General features: G+C 39.6%; 1 protein-coding gene across 2 annotated transcripts in view; it reads left to right on the forward strand.

The window, feature by feature from the left end:
* NTRK2 (neurotrophic receptor tyrosine kinase 2) overlaps positions 1–19,487 on the forward strand; it is a 202,804-nt gene that overhangs the window by 32,934 nt on the left and 150,383 nt on the right. Inside the window, exons 6-8 of one of the 2 annotated variants that reach the window (XM_059833218.1) lie at positions 12,269–12,405; positions 15,356–15,488; positions 17,044–17,347. In XM_059833218.1, coding sequence (XP_059689201.1) covers positions 12,269–12,405; positions 15,356–15,488; positions 17,044–17,347 — 574 coding nt within the window. The remainder of the gene's footprint in view (positions 1–12,268; positions 12,406–15,355; positions 15,489–17,043; positions 17,348–19,487) is intronic. The other variant, XM_059833217.1, reaches the window with a different exon arrangement.

Consider the following 19,487-nt stretch of genomic DNA (forward strand, 5'->3'; position numbering starts at 1 on the left):
ACCATCTTGGTGAGCATGGTCTGTGTTCTGGAAGATATCTGAAAGATCTAATGCATGGCTCTTGCTTTCAGTATCTCTGCAGATATTTTTCTATGTTTAAAAGGGCAAGACTTAATTTCAAAAAAACCCACTGATGAAGCTGGTTTATTTCATTTCCAGAACTTCCTGAGAGGCTAATAGGTAGAACTGAAATAGAAGAAGAATTCAGCTTTTGACATATGTCAACTTTTTTTCCTGTGAACTATGTGACCTTTTTAGCTCCTTTTGATGTCAAGAGAAATTTTTGGGTGTGCAGGCCTTTGAATTTTGTTATTAAAACATTTTCCAATCTCTGCTAATGAAGTGGTTTCATCCCATCTCCCTGGTTTGTTAAATTCTTTTGATTTAGAAACTAAGCAAACATGCTCTCTTCTTTGTGTGCAGGTGTTATTAATTACTTCATAGTATTATAGTAAGTGGCCTGTACAGTATGTGGTAAGTGTCTTGGTAATAGGACGTCTCGCTACTGTGTACTGTTAATAAATCTCTTGCTGGGAAGTTGGAAGAGGCCGCTGTGGTTTCTTGATCATAAGGATTCAGTTTGTAGGAAATTGATGTGAAAATTAGCGAAGTTCTGTTGTACTTTACTTATTGTTTATAAGGTGGAAGTGTTCATTAATGTGCTGATTAAATGCTGGTTGCAATTTAGATGACATCAGCTTTGTGATTTCTTTTCTTGAGGTTTAAAGTCAGTTATACTCACTATCCAGAAGATCCTTTCCAGCTGCAGTATTAAAAGTGTCACTCAGTTCTTACAATGTTTGCAGTGTTCTTTTTTCAGCTGCATTTGAAATGTATTTATGTACGATGAAACTTGTCAGATTCTTTTAAGTTTTAAATTCACACTTAATTACTGTAGAGCCTTTCTGTGTAGAGGAATGGTGGTGTGCAGTTTTGCCATTTTCACAGCATTTGCTGGTTGTCTGTACACCATGGACAGCATCACCACCCAGGCCATCCTCTTTCTTTTTTGTTTCCACCTGATAAAGAGCATTAGAAAATCAAGAAAAAGAACTAAATAAGTAAACACTTTGTTCTTATTACTACTTCTGTAAGCTTTGGTGGCAATTGCCAGTGGTGTATTAAGTCCTTGGAAGCAAAGTGTGTCTTATGCCTGGGGTAAGGTCACTCAAAAATCCGTTCAGTCTGCAGATCATCTGGAGCTCATGGAATGCCAAGGAGGCAAGACCACGTCTTTGGGACTGGTTATTAAGGTGTTGGTTGCTCCCTCCGGTAGGCATTCAGTTACTCAGCTGCTATCGTTGAACTCGCTGATACTGAAAAATATTTTTTTCTTGTGGTATTTTCGGGAGAGGCCTGACTTCAACAGCTGTCTCTGCAATCCCGTGTGGATTTTTTTTTGCTCTGGATCTCAATCTGGTAATGGCATTTTGCCTTATCTGGCCAATTTAGTTAACCAGATTGTTTTATACGTGCTGGTATGGTGCTTGATCTGGCTTTCAATTTGGCTTATTGCCCCAGCTTTGTATGCTTATTTATCATATATTGTTTCTGCAGATGTTTTCTTTCTTGTCACTGGTCATGCATGCTAGCTAAATTCTACTGAACAAAGTGGTAAATTAGTCTCATGAACTAATTTGTTGTACATATAACAAATGTATGTTCAGACTGGCTGTTTGTTTATATATGCAGCCACTCAGCAGAAATGTTGTCTGACCTGGGAACTATATTTTCTGAATGCTAACATTTTTTGTTCGTCTCTTGCCTTGGACATGAAGTACTGTGATGTTGCTCTTAGTGCTGCTTCTTGTGTATGACTGACAAAATTTTAGAAGTCGTTGTAATGTAGGATTACAGTCTAAAGAGTCGGGTTGCCCATTTCTTGCTCAGTTGGGAAAGCCATGAGTTTTTACAGGCAACTGTTCAGATGACTACAAATGGACGGGAGTGCTGGCTTCGTTTCAGCCTCTTTCTGGTGATAGATTTTTGTCCTACAGGTAAGTAAGTAAATGGTAATATCAGACTGGAGGCAGGTGATTATAAATTCTGAGGGGGAAAAAAGGCAAACTGAAGGATTGACACGTTTATTTCTTTGAATTTACAGAAAAGATTTGTAGTATTATTGAGTCATTAAAATAAGTATTAGATATTAGGCAATCACAGTACAATGCAGTCTAAAACCACAAGCAAAGGCATAATCCAGTGGGTGTTGACATTTTTTTCCATTATTAGCCAGACTTCACAGATAAGACTATCAGAAGGAGAACATTACAGGCAGAATGAAGTGAGTTTAAAAAAAGCCTTAAACATTCTCCTTGTTTACCTTTCAGAATATTCATGGGCTTGCTAAAGAGGCTGTGTTGTTTATTTTGGCTCAAGAACAAAATGTTGTGCATGATGTATGGTGGCAAACCGTTCTTATTTTCTCTGTAAGAGTTTTAATTCTTATCTGTGATCATGGACTGCATGAAAAATGTTTTCTTATGGGAGTTTTGACAGTAGTGGGGTTTTATTGTTGCTCCAAAGTTGAGTTAGAATTTTCCAAACTTAATGAAAACAATTTTCATTATACCAGCTTTTAAATGAAAATAACCAATAATTTATGGATGCTTGAAAAGGTAACAGGAATCTCATTTTTAAAGATGTGTACATAACTTCCTTATGAGCATGCACACTTTTATCTGTTCATGAAGCAACCAGTAACTTTCATACAGATGTCTAGACATGTGATCTGTAAATCGGGGCTTGTGAATCACGATAGTTGTGTGTGTGTGATGTATGTGAACGTCTCATATTAAAAAAAAAAGCGCAGGATTTTGTTTTATAATTCTGATTCAATTTCTGCTTTAACTTGAAAGCAGGTTAGAAGTAGAAGGAAGTGAGGCACTATCTGATGGAAATAAACATGTCTTGATGACTCAAGTATTGTTCCTGAACTCAGTGCATTGTGCAGGTTTGCAGAAGTACTTTCTGTGCCTGACGTGATGCACCTGCGTGGAGTACTGATCTACTGAGGGAGAATGGCTATGTGACTGTTGGCTGGCGGTATTCTTACTTTGCTCTTACAGTGTAACTAGGTGAAGACTGACGACTAGATAACCATATTCTGAAGTCCAAAGAAAGTACTTTTCCACCTTAAAAGTGGAGACATTTCATGAAGGCATCCCTTCAGCCATATACTTGGTATACGGTATACTTGGTATCAAGAGTGAAACCCATCATTTTACTCATTTATGTAGTTCTCTGAAAATGTTCCTGTTTCAGGATCACATTTATCACATTGCAATATTTGACAGGTAGGCATTATTTTCAGTATTTCCTGGACACACATGAAATTCCCCAGATAAAGATACAGGAATTGCAACTGCATTACATGCACTTAGTGAATAAGAAGCCATTTGTTAGAAGTTTGCATAAGCTCGTTTAGGCCTCATTAACTTGCATTATAAAGGCTGTTTAGTTCTGGGTTCATCTGTTAAACTTGTGGCTGCTGTATTGAGCGCAACTGCACTGAATGTATTTGGTTTTCTTTTGAAAGTTGTGGATAAACTGAAGCTTGAATACCAGTTAAGAACAACGTCTCCAGATGTAATTTAATTTCCTTAACCATTCAGGGAATTTGAGAGAAGACACAGCTGGGTATCGTCAGGAGAATGCTAGCAAGGGAAGTGTTGATAAGGTTGATAGCCTCTATAGAAACATATAATCTGAAAATTCTTGCAGACAAACCGTTGATACTACTACTGGGGATGAGGTCAATTAGACGATTCAGGTGCTGCAAGATCCTTTCTTATTCAGCATTGTACTGGGTTTGTGTGGCAAGGTTTTGGTAGCGGGGGGCTACAGGGTGGCTTCTGTGAGAAGCTGCTAGAAGCTTCCCCTATGTCCGATAGAGCCAATGCCAGCCGGCTCCAAGGAGGACCAGCTGCTGGCCAAGGCCAAGCCCATCAGCGACAGTGGTAGTGCCTCTGGGATAACATATTTAAGAAAAGGGAAGAACAACTGTGCAATGGTGTCTGGAGAAGAGAGGAGTGAGAATATATGAAACAACTTTGCAGACACCAAGGTCAAGAGCATTCAGCACAGAGGTTTTGCAGCTAGGGTGGGACTTCTCTCCTTCATGGGTTTGTAGGCACAGACTTTGGAAGCTGGCTGCATTGCCTTAGGCACACATTTTGTGTGAAAATGCAGCCAGGATGAAGAAGGAGGGGGAGGAGGTGCCTCAGGCACTGGAGCAGAGGTTCCCCAGCAGCCCCTGGTGAAGACCATGGTGAGGCAGGCTGTCCCCCTGCAGCCCATGGAGGTCCACGGTGGAGCAGGTGGATGTCTGAAGGAGGCTGTGACCCTGTGGGAAGCCCATGCTGGATCAGGTTCCTGGCAGGACCTGTGGACCTATGGAGAGAGGAGCCCACGCTGGAGCAGGTTTGCTGGCCGGACTTGTGACCCTGTGGGGGACCCACACTGGAGAAGTTCATGGAGAACTGTCTCCCATGGGAGGGACCCCATGCTGGAGCAGGGGAATTGTGTGAGGAGGAAAGAGTGATAGAAACAACATGTGATGAACTGACTGCAAGCCCTGTTCCCCATTCCCTGTGCCACTGGAGGGGAGGAGGTAGAGGAAATCGGGAGTGAGATTGAGCCTGGGAAGAAGAGGGGGGTGGGGGGGAAGGTGTTTTTTAAGATTTCGTTTTATTTCTCATTATCCTATTCTGATTGGTAATAAATTAAACTAATTTCCTCAAGTCGAGTCTGTTTTGCCCATGACAGTAATCAGTGAATGACCTCTCCCTGTCCTTATCTCTACCCATGAGCCTTTTGTTATATTTTGTCTCCCCTGTCCAGCTGAGGAAGGGGAGCGATAGAGCGGCTTTGGTGCGCATCTGGCATCCAGCCAGGGTCAACCCACCACAAGTACCTTCCTACTAGAACGCAGGTCAGGCCTTCCTTAAGAGAAAGGTCCTGGGCAGAAGTTAAGGAGCTAATGTAAGGCTTGGGAACATAAGCCCTTCATCTGGTTTGAAATGTCAGCAGCAACCTTCAAAGCTTCTGTACAGGTTGGCTGCGGAAGATGGCTCGCGGTCCAAGTGAATTTGTTCTGGTGCGTGACTGTTGGTGGTTTTTGCCTCCGTGGCATTCAGAATGGCATTTGAAGCCCTGCATGGGATGACAGTTCTGTGGAGGTTGCATTTGTTGCTGTAATCATGAAGATGAGTTAGCAAGTTTTGTGGTCTTTGCTGCGGCACATGCTGGCCCTACTTACAGAAGTTTGCTTCTAGTGATAATTTCAGTTAAGCAGGGAGTGATGGAATGTTTAAAGGCAAAGTAAGGGTGTATTGGCTCTGGGAAAGCATACTTTAAAGACTCGTCATCTTCCGGTAGAGGCTGTACTTGTTTAATTATTTTCTGTAAAGGTTCCCAGCTGAATGTGACAATCAGGCGTGTCATGATTGGAAGCAGATTTCTTTTAGTATTTTAAAATATTCGGGTGGCTCAGTGAGCTACCACATCTCCCTCTTCTGCTTCCCGACAGAAAGACGTTCCTCCGTAGACTAACGAGGTGGGTGTTGTGAATATCAGGTCTGGCGCGGTAAGAAAATGGGAGTTGGACTTCTAAGAAGGTATGCTGAAACAGCAAGCACATCTAGCAAGAAGAGGTCCTAGATGAGCGTGTTCAGTGTGCATATGCCTTCCAACTGCTCATTAGGAAATGCTGAAGGCATGGGAAAGTCCTAAACTCTGGTCTGAATCACTCTCGTCAGGGCTTTGGCAAAGAGTCTCTACGTTTGGACTCAGTCTCTCCCAATGGTAGGAATTTGTGCTTTTCTTTTCAAAAGGGCATAACAAGAGCTGCTTTCTTTTAAAATTTTGATTTTAGATTAAAAAAAAGTAGTGGCTACAGGAGGAGTTTTTGTCATCCTTCTCTGGATTCAGGTTCAGTTCAGGAATCTAACCTACAACATTGGAGATAATGTACTCACTAGCAGCCTATAGAATATTTGAGACTATTCTAGCTTAACCCTGTCAGACCTGTGCAAAATACCATGGTCGTTGTGGAAAACACCCATCAAGATTTGCTGTGCCACATGGTGAGCGTATCTCTATTCAGTGGTTATTCAGTGCTCTATTCAATGCCTATATATTCCCCTAAAGAGTTGAAGAAGTTTTGATCTGAGACAGTTTCTTTAATTTACATTAACAGTCAGTGGGCAGTGTATGGAAATATGCTGGTGAAAAGAATCATAATCCAGGATTCCTTTTCCTCTTTCCCCCTTATACCTTTCAGATTAATGCCTTTACTTTTCATTTTAATCCAAGGAAAATTTCAAGTTTTGTGGTGCATGATGGCAAAGTTACACTGGTGAAATGGAGAGTAGTGCCTGGTAGCTAGAGCAGTGAAATGAGAAGTTGTGGGCTTTGCTTCCCCGTAGCTGGAGAGGAAAGTGATCTCTGGGCTCCAGAAAAAAAGATGATGTATGAGACATGATAATTTTCTTAAATGTTCCTCATTTATGCTAATTCTGTATTTTATTTGCCTGACATATTTTTTTATTTTCATTGAATATGGTTGCAGTTGTCATCTTGGAATAACTTCTGTGAGTTTTCTACAATTATCTCGATGTATTGAGCATTTTGGTTCTGTGATTGTGATACAACAGGAAATGGAATCAATTATTTATGTTTTTTTAATTCATGTTTTGCATGTAAACTTTTAGGTTATCCTGTTTATAGTGCTCTAAAGATGCAGCCAGGGTGATTTTTGGCCCTGTCATTCTGCAGACTTTTGTGGAAACATGCCCACTTACCCCATGGCTGAAATTTGGCTCAGAACTTGTTGGCTGCAGACAGTTGCTAAGTGAAACACAGGAGGTGAATCAGATATCCAACAGCTCCTAGCTTTATAGCTAGAATTACTAAAAAGTTTTTTGCTTTGTTTTCTAAGCCCATAAAAGCCCATAGGAAAAGACGTTTGGAATTTGTAAACAATGCTGTGTTTTCAAACAAGGCAGAATTTTAATAGAATGATATAGGAAAACTCCCTTTCTTACATCTTAAATTGATACAACCTGTTCAGACCCAGTAAGACGTCTGAAATTTGCAGATCCACGTGCACAGTTCTTAGCAAATCGCATTGTCAACCATCCTGTTTTCAGGCTCCAGACCGTACAATTAGTGAGTGTTACCAAGCTGTACTGTAGTGCTGTAATTAGTTTTATGTTTTCTCCCTAGAGAGAAAAAGCAAAACCAGGGAAGCCAAGAACCTTGGACTGTATTGAAACCTTGTGTGAGGCAAGCAGGCTGGATTTGGGTCACTGTATCTTATGAATTACAGGGGGTATTTTGTAAATCAGTGGTTCTGGTAGTCTGCCTTTACATGGTTCAGTTTGATAGAAGGTTGCTGGCTCAGTATTAACTTAATCATTCTAGGTCTGATATATTTATTAAAAAGGTAATGAAGAATTTCAGGTAAGGATTAAAGTGACCTTATTAAAACTCAGATGCAGTTGGCTAGTTTTGAGAAAAAAATTGTCAATTTTTTCTTGGTCACTGCTTGTTCTTATCACAGCACAGGTTGACTGGCAAAAATGTGCCAAGCAAAAAAGAGATGTCATGTGCTATATTGAAAAGCATTTAGTGACACTGCATCATGGCTAGACTCCTGAGAGTTTGTTGACAGGCCGATGAAAGTCAGGGGCTTAGCATGCAAAGGATAGCATAAATGAATGTGATATTGGATTTATGGTGTTCTCTCAGGTGCTCATTTCTTCTTCCTGTCATTTCTTAGGTATTAGTGAGGCTAATTGACCTTATTGAGAGAATTTTTTGGTGAAGGTTTTTGAGCAGCTGAACAAATTCCAGAACTGAACAGATGAAAGTTGAAGCTGAAAAAGCCAGTCTGGAAATAATTTTGTCAAAATTTTTGTAACTGTGAAGATATTTAAACAGTGAAACAACATCTTGGGTGTAATGGTGGATTACTTTCTCTTTGCTTAAGACCACCTTCTTCTATAAGTTGCTTTAGTATATTGGCTAGAGCATTAGCTTGGTGCTGAGAGTTGAGACTATAGAGTTTGTATTAATACTCAGTTATTTCTTAATTTGGTCATATCCTTCCTTTGACATATAGTGACAGTCTAGCTCTACCAAAGCCAGTGTAAGTTTTTTGTAGAAAGTAGTAAGTAGCAGCATGAAGACTTTGAAAGCCCTCTAGGAATTTAGGCACATTCTTTTTATTAATTTCCATTGAAATTGTGTAGCCAAATGCTGTAGTAACCTTTGAAAATTTCATCCGAAGTGTTTGGATGCACAGTGAAGATATGAGTCATTCCCTAGAGATGCTTGACAGTTCCACTGTCTGATGGCCTCTGGCCATCGATTTGCACTAATGATGATCTGTGAAGGTAAATAGCCACCGCTCCCCCCTCCTTCCCCTGCACCCCCCTCGCTTAAAGTGGGGTTTGTTTCTTCTAAAGCATGAGATGATATTTGGAGAGACTCAGCTGACATAAATGAGTTGCTCCTGGTTGTTTCTGTTGTGTCCAGTTGTGCTGGGGTGAGGGAAGTGACTGCTTATTCTGATGCAGAGCTGCCTATTCCCAGGAATGAAGTGTTACCAATTTGAATATGAGAACAGATAGTCTGTATGTGGTGAAATAACATAGCTGTTATATACCCATGTATAATGGAACACATGGATTTTAGTGTACGCTTTTATCTGTTGAACTGCGTAACTTTCTACATTACAGTTTAAAATTCTCAGTAGGAGGTTCTGTCCTCCTGTTTTTGTAGAGATTGAAAAGCTTTGGCTAGATTATTGAGAAGAAAGGGGACTTGAGAAAATGAAATGAAACAGAGTGGTCTTATGAGGATCATTTAGAAGCTCTCTTTTCTCTGTCCCGTCAGAACAGGAGAGCACTCAATGAATTTGAAAATCACAGACAAATTTCAGAACTGGAAAAAGGGAATGGCTCTTGTATATGGCCTGGAGAGTACACCTGTGAAACTCATTGCTGCAGAAGGCTATTAAGACCAAGAATAAAGCAAACTTAAAAAAGAAATCGGATACTAGCAGGGTTATTATTGATATCCAGAATTACCATAATTAATGCTATCAAAGTTTGAAAGAGATACTGTGTTTCGAGCTTTGGGACACAGGGTAATCTGTCTAACAGATACCAAGATGAGACTTGCGGAAAGATGATGTCATGTCTACCTTGCATGGGCTCTATGCTACAGTCTAAACTTACTATGTTGGCAGTATACAAAAGTATTGGAACCTGTTGTCTGATTGCTTGTATTAATTACTGTATATAAAGTCCTTTAAAATGCACATCCATATCATCAGTAGTGATAGTCATCTAAACCACTGTATTTAACCAAATTAAGTCAGGAGTAAATGCAGCATGGTTGGATATCTTTGTAATTGTGTAGGTGTCAACATGCTGCTGACTTGTATAAATGGTCTCACACTACACTGAGCATACATACTGAGCATGTGTGTCTGTTAGGGTGCATTGTGGTTTTTTAAATACAGTTATTTTTCTGGACAGGTTTTGCTGCTTAGTCTTACTGCTTTATTGGTAAGTCTGGTGTATCACATTTTCTTGATACGAGGTCTTAATGCTGCTGTCTGCTTTTTCCAAACAGAGCCACTTCTGAACTAGTGTGTATTCTGCTGTGGAGCAGTCTGGGTGCCACTGGAAATAAAAGCCAAAATGACCTTGCAGCTAAAGTTCGCTAACTCAAGATACCTAACCACAAAAAATGAATCCCAAGGCAATTCTTGTATGTGTTTCCCACCCACCTCTTATGAATAGGAAAGGGAGTAAAAAAACCCCCACACAATAATGTGATTAGTCTAGTCTGGTCTAGTCTACTCTAGTCTAGTCTATTCACACTTTTTTTGCTGCAGTGTTTTTTGTCGGGTCTTGCAACTGGTTTTTAGTGTAACTCTAGGAAACTATAGAATAATAAGCATTATTATTTTATAACCTTCTGGCAGGATACAAACATGATGTAGCTGTTTCCCTCAGAGATATAACACCAACATGACCTGTGCAGACTTTTGCAAATAAACAGAGCCAGATCTAATTCTGGGTGGGAACCAGAACCAGTACCAAAGGAATTAAACTTCAATTGCTTATCCCGTAAATAAACATGCTGCGGGAATAAGTTGTTTCAGAACTTAACAGCTATTAAATAAGGGCTCTAAGGGACTGAAGTTGTTTTTATTTTTGCTTACATGAGAGGTTTCATCTGAAATGATGTGTTAGTAGGAACTGTGCAGGCTTGCACACTGAAATGCTAATCTGTCATGTAGACCTTGTCCCAGATGCTAGGGCCAGGAAGAAGGGGGGAGCTTTAATCTCTTCGCACGCTCAGGTCTGGCCAGAGTAGTTGGAATGATTTTCAGAGGTGGTGTGGAAGTGTAACTTTATAAACCAAATGATCTCATTACTTCTCTCCTTGTTCCCTAACCAGCATAATTAATATCCAAATGTTCCCTAAGATTAGTTTTATTTCCTGCCCAGCCAGTTGACAGACACTGCTGAGATTTGAATTCACAGCAGGCGAGAGCAGATGGCTACCTTCGCTAACAGATTACTGCATCAAGGCGTACAAACTGTCCAGCTCTGTCTCAATAAACTTCAACATATGATTTATAAAGTGAACATAATAGAAGAAATCCATGATGCCTATAACAGGAATCGTATTACAGCACTACTTAAAGCACTGGGAGAATTGCCTAAGCGGTTACTGTATACTTGTGCTGATCTTCCAATCTTATTAGGCAAGAAAGCATTGCCTGGAAAATTATGTGTCTTCTTTTTGGTATTACTTCCTCTCATTTAATTTTTATTGAACTAATTAAACGTAAAGGGGGATTTTCAATACATACAGCTTCTATTGACATTCTAGCAAACATATTAATGTGTTCACACTGATTTTATGGTTAATTGTTTGTATGGGACTTTTTACAGAAGCAAAAAAGTCTCTGCTAAGCTTCTGTACTTGCAAGTTGATGATGAAACTACTGTACTTTAAAAAACAAAACAAAACAAAAAAGAGAACCATTGTTTCAGAAAAAGAAAAGTCATCGCAAGATCATGCATACGTATCAAGCACAGCAGATAAGCTTGATTATTTGAGATGATAAGTTGCAAGTAAAACTTGCCTGGAACAGTTGATGAGAAATGCCTCCTAAAGGAGGCCAAGGCTTTTTGCAGAGTGTAGCAGCTCCAAATGATGGCACAGTATCTTTTAAGAAAGCTATGATATTTCTAGCATGTTGCATAATTATTTGCTATGTAAATAAATATGAAGTATGAGGTCCTCTTTGCCTAAAGTCTATTGCTATTGCTGGCATTATTTTTGAAGAGTGTCAGTGTATAATTCTTTCTGGTTTTGTAAGCATTCACCATATATTTACTCTTCGGGAAGTTCCATTGCTTTGGGTGCTGAAGAATGAGATACAGAGTAATTTATAGCTCTGTGAGATGGAGAGGGAGTCCTTATTCTTGCAAAATCTGGGCTTGTTTCCTGGTGAGTGGTACCATCTTACTGCTTTTCTGCTTTCCTGAGGGCAATAGCTAAGTCTGCTGTAGTGCCTTGGATAGCAGTTCTGTGCAGTTGCTAACCCTCTCTTCTGTCCTTTCTCTCCTCTAGTTTGATCTGTTCAGTGCTCCGTTTCCCTCACTTTGTACTTAAGATCTAGGTTTTGCCCTGCTCTCTGTGAGCTGTGTCTCTGTATGAGAGGGAGGGCTGCAATCTCTTGTGTGATACTGGGAGCTAATGGGTTTTTCCTGCTAGTGTTGTGGAGAACAGGGGGAATACCACAATGTCAGTTCATGGAAAATAGAGTTTGCTTTGCAGCTGTTACAAAAAGACAGATTAAATTTCCTGTTTTAAAGAATAAGGGAAGGGGTTTTTTTCATTTCAAAGCTAAAAACTGAAGTTAGGATAACTTCTGTTTTCCCACCTGAAACATTTCCCTATATAATTAGCTTAATGTATTTCCACATGCAGTAATGTTTTCTTAGGATGTGAAGCGGAGGAGGCACAGAAAAATGTTATGCAGCAGCTTAAAGATTGTAGTTATGTGTTTCCAAAGATGCTATTTGTACTCCCTGACTGAATAGTAACTGACCACAGTGAATATCTGATTTAGCAGTGTTTTTACTTGCATTTATACAGCTTGGTTAGAATTGAGCGGTGTCTGTTTCTGTCAAATACAAATGCATGTGGTTTTTTTTTGTTGTTTCTATTGTAGACTTGCCCTCAGCAAACTTAAGCAATTACAACATCACTGTGGTGGAAGGAAAGAGTATCACATTGTACTGTGATACTACTGGCGGGCCACCTCCTAATGTGTCCTGGGTCCTCACTAATCTTGTTTCAAACCATGAGGTAAGTTTCATATTCAAATACGTGACAATTCAGAGACAGGAGATACTTGTTGATGGATTGAATGAAGGTTCATGTTCAGCTTTAGTTAACTTTTTACTAAAAAGATGAAATAGAAAATTAATGTTGGGTTTACATTTATTTTCCAGTTACTTTCAAGCCAGTGTGACTGCCACAGTGCTTTTGGAGAATGGCAGACATTTGGTCCTCGAGACCCTGCTTTGCACTCTGGTTTTTGGATGTTCACTTGTAAATGAGAGTACTGTAAATTTTTGGAAGTAATATGTGGTGAATCGGGATACTGAAACGCAAGGCCTTTCTTACTATCACTGATACCTGCATACAGAGAATAAATCTAATTTCCCCTAATCATGAAAAAAGCTTTGTGTCTCTAATTTTATTTTATTTTCATGCCAAAAGCTTGGTATGCTGGACTTCGGTTGTAAATATTTTGTGGCTTGTTTAATTTTCTTTCAACAAACAAAGCAACAACAGCAAGCCTTCGAAATTGAAGTGAAGGTTTTACTAAAAAGAATGGCAGGTTTTTTTAATGAAGTATGAAGGTGTTTCCTCAATAAAATCATCTAGGCAGGGGAATTTTGTTTTCTGACATCTTTGTATTCGGTGTCCCGACTTTAGACTGTGTGCACACTGGAGATAGAATGATTAAGTTCTTTCTGATGGAAGTGTTGATAAGGAGAGGCATATAAGCAGATCTTCAACATGCAGCTGCTGACCTCTTAAATTGCCATTATTAATCAGTGGCAAGACCCCCTGTTATTTACAATTTTATGGCATTGACTTTCCTACATTCATGATGGTGCAGACTGCCTAAAGCTTCCTGGTCTGTACAAAGTGCGGGATGTGTACTTCCAAAACTGTTTCTGCAATGCGGAAGAGACAGGACCTCCGGGGTGTCATAGTCTTTATACTTTGTTCCTTGAGGTCATTATATGGGCTTGTATAGAATTCGACTAGCCTGTCTTTCAGCTCTCATAAGTAAGAGCTCTGCAGAGCTCTAGTTTTATTTTTAAAATTTTCTCTGATCTGTAAAACTACCCAAAAGGCATCAGTCGTCATCAAGAACAAGAAATTAAAACAGTTTGGGGAACCTATGCCAAGTTGTGCTCCTTCTTTTTCTTCTCTTTTTTTTTTTTTTAGTTATGAGCCAAAACAAATGTGGGATGCTGTTCAAAAAATGAGATCACCTCATTTTTTAACCCTCCTATCTTTGAAATGCCATGGTCAGTTTGCTTCAAGCTTTCCAGAAATATTCTGTCATGGCACAACCTCATCTTGAGATTTCAGAGGGGCTCATAATATAGGCTAGCTACAATCTTAGCCATGGAGCACAGTAGTATTTTCAGTAGCAGAAGAATGAGTGCCTTTTAAACCTCTTCTGCCATTCACAACTATCCTTCCCTTTTCTGTTAGTGTTGTTTTTGGTTTGCTTTCTCTCACTTCCATATCTCAGTTTCTGCCTCCCTTTTCTTCACCTCATATGCTGCTTTTGCCTGTTTTATCTCTTTTTCCTGTTTTACAGAGACGTTAACAGAAGTTAGAACTAAACTCCAGTCCTGCAAAGCTAACTGTATGCTCTCAGTTTCTGTGTGGATGTATAATCCGATCGATGTTGGTTAGATTTTTCTTGCTCTAGATTTCAGCCCTGAGCCTGTGATTGAATCCCTCTGCTTTCAGTCCAGCTTTGAGCACCGCTCACCTCTGAGAGTTGCACATAGAGAAATGTTTAATGGGGTGTTTGCGTTTCCCCTCACCTCCCATAGTGTCACACTGAAATGAAAGGGACATTTAACTTAAGTGGAGTTAAAGTGTCATCTCAAGGTTCAAAATTCTGGTCCCACAGGACTGTATGCAGGAGTGTTCCCGCATGTCCCCACTGACTGCCACTGAAAATCACTGTGGTTTTAAAGATGCCGTGTGTTATCTGTGTTCTGTACAGCTCTGAAGTGAATGTGTACAGTAAGAAAAGTACCTCAAAAGTAGTTTTTAAAAATTATCCTAATTGTTGTTTCTTTTCTGAGTGTGTTTTGGTTCCTTTCCTTTTTAAGAAAATAGTCTTGAGTTTTATGAAAAATTCAAGCGTGGAAATAGTAATTATTTAGAGATCATACGAAGGACCTGATTTAAGAAAACTAGCTTTGCTAGATTTTTTTGTAGGTCAGCCCTATTTACTTTATTCAGTGTTGCATAGCTGCATATTCAATGTGGTATTTAAGGCTGTAAATGGGCACTGAGCTTTCTAAGAATCATAAGACTCAAAATTTCTAAGAATCATAATTCTTACCTTAATTAGCCTGTGCTTAAACACATAAAACAGTACTTCGGCAGTAGCTTAGGTAGTAGAAGGTATGTAATTTCTTGTGGAACGTTCCATGAGAAGAGGAGGAGGGGGAAGACACATTGTTGTCAAGGTATGGTAGAGCTCTGAAGGCAGCAGGGGAAGAGTTGTCAAGTGTTAAAGTGTAAAGGAAAGAGACAAAAGGAATAATAAAGCAAAGGTTGAACAGAATATAAGAGGGAATAAAAAGTTCAAGGGAAGCAGAGATAGACCATAGAAATCAGTCATGAAGTGGAAGAGAGGGATGAGCAAGAGTATGGGTAGACAAAAAAACATTTGTGTAGAAGGGAAGAAGTGTTTAAAAAACAGGCGGAAACTGAAAGTGACAGGACAGAAAAATGATTGAGTGCAGTGTTTGTAGCAGCACTCTTGGAGCTTTGAATCCACTGCCACTGATGGTTACAATTGGTTCTGTAGGTGTTTTGTGCCTGTTTGGATAAGACACTAAAGTAAGGCTTTGATTAGTTGTGGACTGATACAGCTAAAAGGAAGGGAAAATGAAAAATGCCATTCAGCTGTGGCCAATGATTCCCTCCCTCTCCCTTGTTCTTTATGCTGCGGTTGACACATACATGTTTTTTTGGTTGCTTGTAGAGTGACACAAGTAAGAACCCTGCCTCGCTAACTATAAAGAACGTGTCATCCATGGACAGCGGACTGTGGATTTCCTGCGTAGCAGAGAACATTGTGGGAGAGGACCAAGCCTCTGCTGAGCTCACGGTATTCTGTACGTACGCAGGCCTCCATGCAGCTCCTGAGGCCAAACTGCATTGGCAGCAACTGTTTTGGGTATAAATATTTTTGGGCACGCAGCTTGTTGAAACAAAAACCCTTAAGGCATGTGAACTATCTACTGCAGTTAATGCTAGGAGTAGCCCAACTAGCAGTTGTTGTATTTATCTTTTTCAGCCCTGCATTCTGCAAAAAATATATTTCTAAATGTTTTATCTTCCAGTTAGAATGATCTGTAAGTAAAGGTCTGAAACCCGAAATACTCAATGGCACTGTCGGTGTGGGAAGGTTTGTAATGGTGTGCATGTACATACACACTGCCTTAGGAATTAAGAAGTGTGAACGCATCAAAAGGCTCGTAGAATTAATTATAAGAGACTACAAATGTTTAAGTTCTTATTATCCAAAGCAACAACTGCTTTGTTCAAAAAATAACACACTTGCAACATTCGTACTGCCAGATGTAAATTTATTTGTCATAGCTTTGAATAATATACTTACTTGTCAGGGCCAAGGAAGGGGGAAGGGGCATGTAGTGTAGAGGCACTGGCTTCTTAGAGCTACGCTCCAGCCTGAAGTAATTTTATATGAACTAGACAGCATGTTTTCACAAGTTGCAACCTTCTGTTTAATTGAAGATGGGAATGGAACGCTTTGTAGATGGCAAACTTTGTTTAGCATGTGCTCATGACAGAGTAAACTAGAAAAATCACTGTACATGTAGGTTTGTAGGTTGAAATTGGATATGTAATAGCTATGGGAAGGGACATAACACTAGAAATGTTTGAACAGTGTAAATGAGATACTGAGCTTGGTGCTGTTATGAGTGATAAGAGGGAGTATAACTAGATGAAATTGGATGCAGTTAAGAATAAATATCAAGGAACATTTCCCAATAGTGAAATAATGGGCAAGGTGTTGGAATAATCTTCTCAGGGAAACAGAACAAGTCTGTAAACTTGAGGCATTTAGCAGGTTTGAACAAAGAATGAGAAAATGTATAGTAGAAAATCGTTATTCCCTGACAGAAGAATCCAGAGAATTAAGTCATCTGTTCTGGCTTTGATTCTGTGAAGAAAATAATCTGAAAGTTTGGATTTCTAGCTGAATGTATTTCCAGTACTACTTGCTTTTGGCCAACTTTTAAATATTTTCAATACTGTTGTGTTCCTTCAGCACGCCTCTGCACCATTTTTTCAGCAGAGTAAAGCTAAGATGTCTCTCTCCCCCTTCTCAGTGATCCAGTAACTGAACTTCCCACACCTTACAGGTTTTAAGTGATTTAACAGGTGTTCAGTCTTTGTCTGAAACTAGTTTGTTTTGTTCATTTCTTTAAGAACGGCTTCATTTCAGTTGTGAGCATAGTACCCTAGGCAGAACAGGTGGTTTCTTGTGTGAGTATCCTCCAAATAGGTATCACTCCTACTAATAACATACTTTCATACTGATGAATGAAAAATACTTCCCTGATAACTCTGGGGGGAGGGAAGGAAGGGAGGAAAGACACATTCAGAATATTCTGATGTTCTTCACTCTTTTTTCCAATATAGTTGCACCAAATATCACATTTATTGAATCTCCAACCCCGGACCACCACTGGTGTATTCCATTCACTGTGAAAGGGAACCCTAAGCCCACACTGCAGTGGTTCTATGAAGGGGCTATATTGAATGAGTCTGAATACATCTGTACTAAAATACATGTTATCAATCAAAGCGAATACCATGGCTGCCTTCAGCTGGACAATCCTACCCACCTGAATAATGGTGCTTATACCTTACTGGCAAAGAATGAGTATGGAGAGGATGAAAAACGGGTGGATGCTCATTTCATGTCGGTGCCTGGAGATGGTGAGTATAATTTTTTTTTTATGTTAGCAATTGCAAATTGATGAGACTGTGGAGACAGTGCTCCTGGCCAGTTTAACTACAGTTTAACTGTTTTGGAGGTAGCTTTTTATATGCTTTTTTTTTTCCTCTCTGAATGAATGTCTTCAAGATTAGTTGTAAAATAATGTTTTTCTTGAGCATTTTCTTCTTGTTTATTGCTTCTCAAGGGAGGCCATGCTAGCGCTCTGTAAACCATCCTCAGAGCCAGCTAAGGCTAGTAAAAGGCTGCTGTTTCTGAAATGTTTTCTGAAGCCTCAGTTCTGATCTTGGAAAGCACTGAGTGCCAGGTCATCCACTCTCTACGTTTCCTGCACTGCATATGAATGCAACTAGGCAGTGTATCCAAGGATGCCGGGCATGCCTGTGTAGCATCTAGTGCATTGTTGCAAAATCAGTAGTGTAGTCCAGTGAGTTAATCATAATACGTTGTTTAGGACACCAGAGGGAGCTGGAGAGAAAACAAGTAACCCAGAGGCAGGATAGACAAGGTCTCAGGTCCTCACAGGCGTTTCAATGTCCAATTCCCATTCGTTTCGGTGGAGGTTGGGCACCTACATGCCTAGGAATTTCCGTGGTCAAGATAGTTGCCATTAAATATACGCATCTTCAGTTGCTTTAAAGGCTCTGCCTCAGCCCTCCCAAATGCTATGTCAGTAGGCTTAAGGTGGACTAACTCATTGAACTGCAGGGACTACTGTAAGTGATTGATGTTCACCGTGGTTTGATCTTTTCCCACATCTTCAAACCCATATGTGAAGTGACTGTAAGAGTAAGAAGGCATACATGTAAGCATATTGCTGTATGTGGAAAAAACTCTGAGTGGACCTGGCACAGCTGGAGTGGAAAGAAAGGCGTGTTTTTGTGCAAATAATTGCATGGTCGTATCTGAAAATATGAGCATGTGTGGAGCTTTTGCTTTTTAGCCATGGGATATAAATAGCCGCCTTCTTTTTTGAAACAGCAATGTACAGTGCTAATGTTATCTGGCAGAAAAAAAGTGAATATTTAAAATCTTTCTCCTACATTGCAGGCTACAGACAGTAAAAATATGGTCTGTATTTAATGTTTTTTCCCTGTCAGCTCAGTCTGCTGTAGGGAGAGAGATGGCAGGTCTTTTGCTTTCCCATCCTTAGAAGGAGAAGGTGAAAAGCTGATGCAACCGGGCTTTATTTACTTCTGCTGTCCTTAGTCCTCCTCTCCTCCTTTTTCTCTGGACTTCTTCCTTAAATAGACTCATTACAGAAACATGCCATGGTTTCAGCTACTGGCATCCTCTAATACTGCATTATAACAGTTCAGTAAAACAGTTCACCTCATAGATGTTCTGTGTACAATGGAAGTTCTCTTACACCCTAATTAATGTGAACCTGGCTTCGTTTTTTTAACAGAATAACAGTTCCTCTGATACATTAGGTGAATTTATCATTTTTGGTCTTTGATCCAAATCCCTTTTACTATTCTGTTTTTCCTTTATGCTTCTCCCCTGTACATTGAAAATTTCCCAGTTGTTGCCTTTTAAATCAGTAAATGGAACTGTAGGTATCCTCCAAATTAGAAAGACAGCATTATTTATTTGTTCCATCCTCTTTATAATCATAAGGAATGTAACTCTTCCAAGATAATCTGTGCTGTTTTCTTTAAGCATTTCCCATGCTCTGTGGTAGATTAAGCTTCACAAAAAGAGTATAGAGGACACTGGACTATGTATAGACAGAATGTAACTGCATTAGAAATCAGTTCATGCATAGTGGATGGCACCAAACTGGTCTTAAAAATTAACAACAGGGGAAATGGCTTATCTACTTAGCCTCCTCAATATAGGGGTTTTTTTTTCCTGTAAGAATAATGGCATTGAGCTCTAGAAAATGCCACAACATTGTTGTCTCCTCCACTGAAGCGGGTATAAAAGCAAGTGTTAAAAAACTAGAATCTTCTATGCATTGTATTACAATTTTTGTTTTAAACTATTGCTATTTAAAGAACTGTCAGGCTTTTTCAAACCCTTAAAAGGCTTTTTCAATGCTGTTGTTACTGTGTAGTTTCTTCTTTTGGCCCACGTATTGTACAATGAAGCATAAAGATTAAGGCCCACGCCCTGGTATTAT

The sequence above is a fragment of the Gavia stellata genome, chromosome Z (genome assembly GCF_030936135.1).
Source record: "Gavia stellata isolate bGavSte3 chromosome Z, bGavSte3.hap2, whole genome shotgun sequence".
Taxonomy (NCBI): Eukaryota; Metazoa; Chordata; class Aves; order Gaviiformes; family Gaviidae; genus Gavia; species Gavia stellata.